The sequence below is a fragment of the Propithecus coquereli genome, unplaced genomic scaffold (genome assembly GCF_000956105.1).
Source record: "Propithecus coquereli isolate 6110/MARCELLA unplaced genomic scaffold, Pcoq_1.0 Scaffold235, whole genome shotgun sequence".
NCBI lineage: Eukaryota > Metazoa > Chordata > Mammalia > Primates > Indriidae > Propithecus > Propithecus coquereli.
This window is the reverse complement of record NW_012147897.1, coordinates 3,936,902-3,938,956: the sequence shown is the minus strand read 5'-3', so window position 1 is coordinate 3,938,956 and position 2,055 is coordinate 3,936,902. Positions and strand designations below refer to the sequence as shown.

The 2,055-nt window shown below is 38.7% G+C and overlaps 1 protein-coding gene across 1 annotated transcript in view; it reads right to left on the bottom strand.

Annotated features, from left to right (window-relative positions):
* PPME1 (protein phosphatase methylesterase 1) overlaps positions 1-2,055 on the bottom strand; it is a 96,724-nt gene that overhangs the window by 64,656 nt on the left and 30,013 nt on the right. Inside the window, exon 5 of the mRNA XM_012645572.1 lies at positions 1,663-1,714. Coding sequence (XP_012501026.1) covers positions 1,663-1,714 — 52 coding nt within the window. The remainder of the gene's footprint in view (positions 1-1,662; positions 1,715-2,055) is intronic.

Genomic DNA, 2,055 nt, shown 5'->3' with positions numbered 1-2,055 from the left:
TCAGCCTAGCTCACAGCAACCTCCAACTCCTGGGCTCAAGCGATTCTCCTTCCTCAGCCTCCTGAGTAGCTGTGACTACAGGCATGCACCACCATGCCCGACTAATTTTTTTTCTATACATATTTTTAGTTGTCCAGCTAATTTCTTTCTGTTTTTTTTAGTAGAGATGGGGTCTTGCTCTTGCTCAGGCTGGTCTCGAACTCCTGAGCTCAATCAATCCTCCCTCCTCAGCCCCCAGAGTGCTAGGATTACAGGCATGAGCCACCATGCCTGGCCGATTTTTATCATTTTTTTAAACTTTCTGTGCCAGTTATCAACTTACTGCCTCTCAGCTCCAATTCACCATTCATTGCCTGCTCTACAAAAATGGATCTGAGGCCTTTAAATATTATTCCTTTGTGAGCAGGCATGATGTTAAGCTATGTTAACAGAGAGACTGTTTCCCTAGTATCTAACTCCTACCCAATTCCTGCAGCTCAGTTGGCTTCTCTAGCTCTCTCTCTCTCCCCTACCCAGTGTTTTTAAGCAGAGTGCCTCTGTTGAGATACTGCCCATAAATAGCTTCTCCTGCATCCTGGTGGCAGATTTCTGGCAACTTCCAGGGTTTGAAGGTAGATTTCCAAATTCTGACTTTCAGTTAGCCATGGTCATGCCCTTTTTCCAACAAGGTCTACATCTCGACCCTGAGCATTCTATCTCAGCCCAGCACGTAGTGGCTGCTCCTCACATTTGCTATTCCTATATTATCTAAAGTTTTCTTTACTTCTTACCAGCCAATCCCTCATTACTTAAATTCCCAGTTATAGTGAGTAATTCTTTATATTAAACTTTTCCTATTCAAATTACTGTGTGGTTTCTCTCCCACGACTGGACCCAGACTGATACATTATTATTAGACAATGTTTCCTTAAGATCCTTAATTCTTCAATATCCTCTAGAATGTCAGCCAAGCCATCGTCATCCATTTGTCTGGCTGCCTGACCATTTAGATGATGTAATTTACTTTTTTGTCAAAAGTCAACAAACCCTTTAAATCTTTAAAAATCATTCACAAATCATTCTATAGGTTTCACTAACATGCTTGACTATTTCAGGATGTATTGCTCTCATATTACAAAGCCAGCAGAGGAATGACTGTGGGAATAGATTCTTGCCTTTCTTTTCATAGTTTCTCAGGCATCTGTTCACTGAGTAGAATAGTATTCATACTATATATCACTGTTATTTCTATCTCTCTCTTCCTCTCTCCCAAGCACTATAGCTGCATTATCACAAATTTGGTCTACTGACTGTGAGCTCATATAGTAATTCGACCTATATGAACCAGTTTCCTCATCTCTGTAAAAAGGGTATAATATCTAAATGATAGAGTTATCAACAGAAGAAAGCTTTTCAAAAGCCTACACAAACTAAACTGTTCCTTGAAGAATTTTCAAGAGCTTTATGTGATGACCATCATATTGGATATACCAAGAAAAATGGAGGTTTCTTTCAAGATTAAATGGTATGGAGAAACCAAAAGTAGAGGAGAGAGAACAGAAGTAAAATTTTCTCTGTGTTAATTACTGTCCAACAATCTCACCAAGAGAGTGATAAAGTTGTAGAACTATTTATAATAGCGATGGAAGCCAAGCAACGTGTGAGCAACATTTGGTTACTTACTTTGCCATTGTTTCTGCAGACAGGTCTTCAGAATTCTTGACTTTTGTTTCACCTAAAAAGAAAATATTTTAAAAATAAAATTCTGAAGGATAAGAATTACAAAAACAACAGTATTTCCTTTTAAAAATCTCTCCTTTGGACAATGAAATAGGTACATAATTTTATGTGATGGGTTTAGCAAGGATTTTCTACATTACAGATAAATATTTACAGTTAGCCTAAGGAGGATAATTATAATATCCTAGGCAAAGATTTATCCACATTCTTTATTCATTACTTGCATAAGAATTTGGTTACTTTAAAGGACATTTTCTGGCTGGGCACGGTGGCTCACGCCTGTAATCCTAGCACTCTGGGAGGCCGAGGCAGGAGGATCGCTCAAGGTCAGGAGTT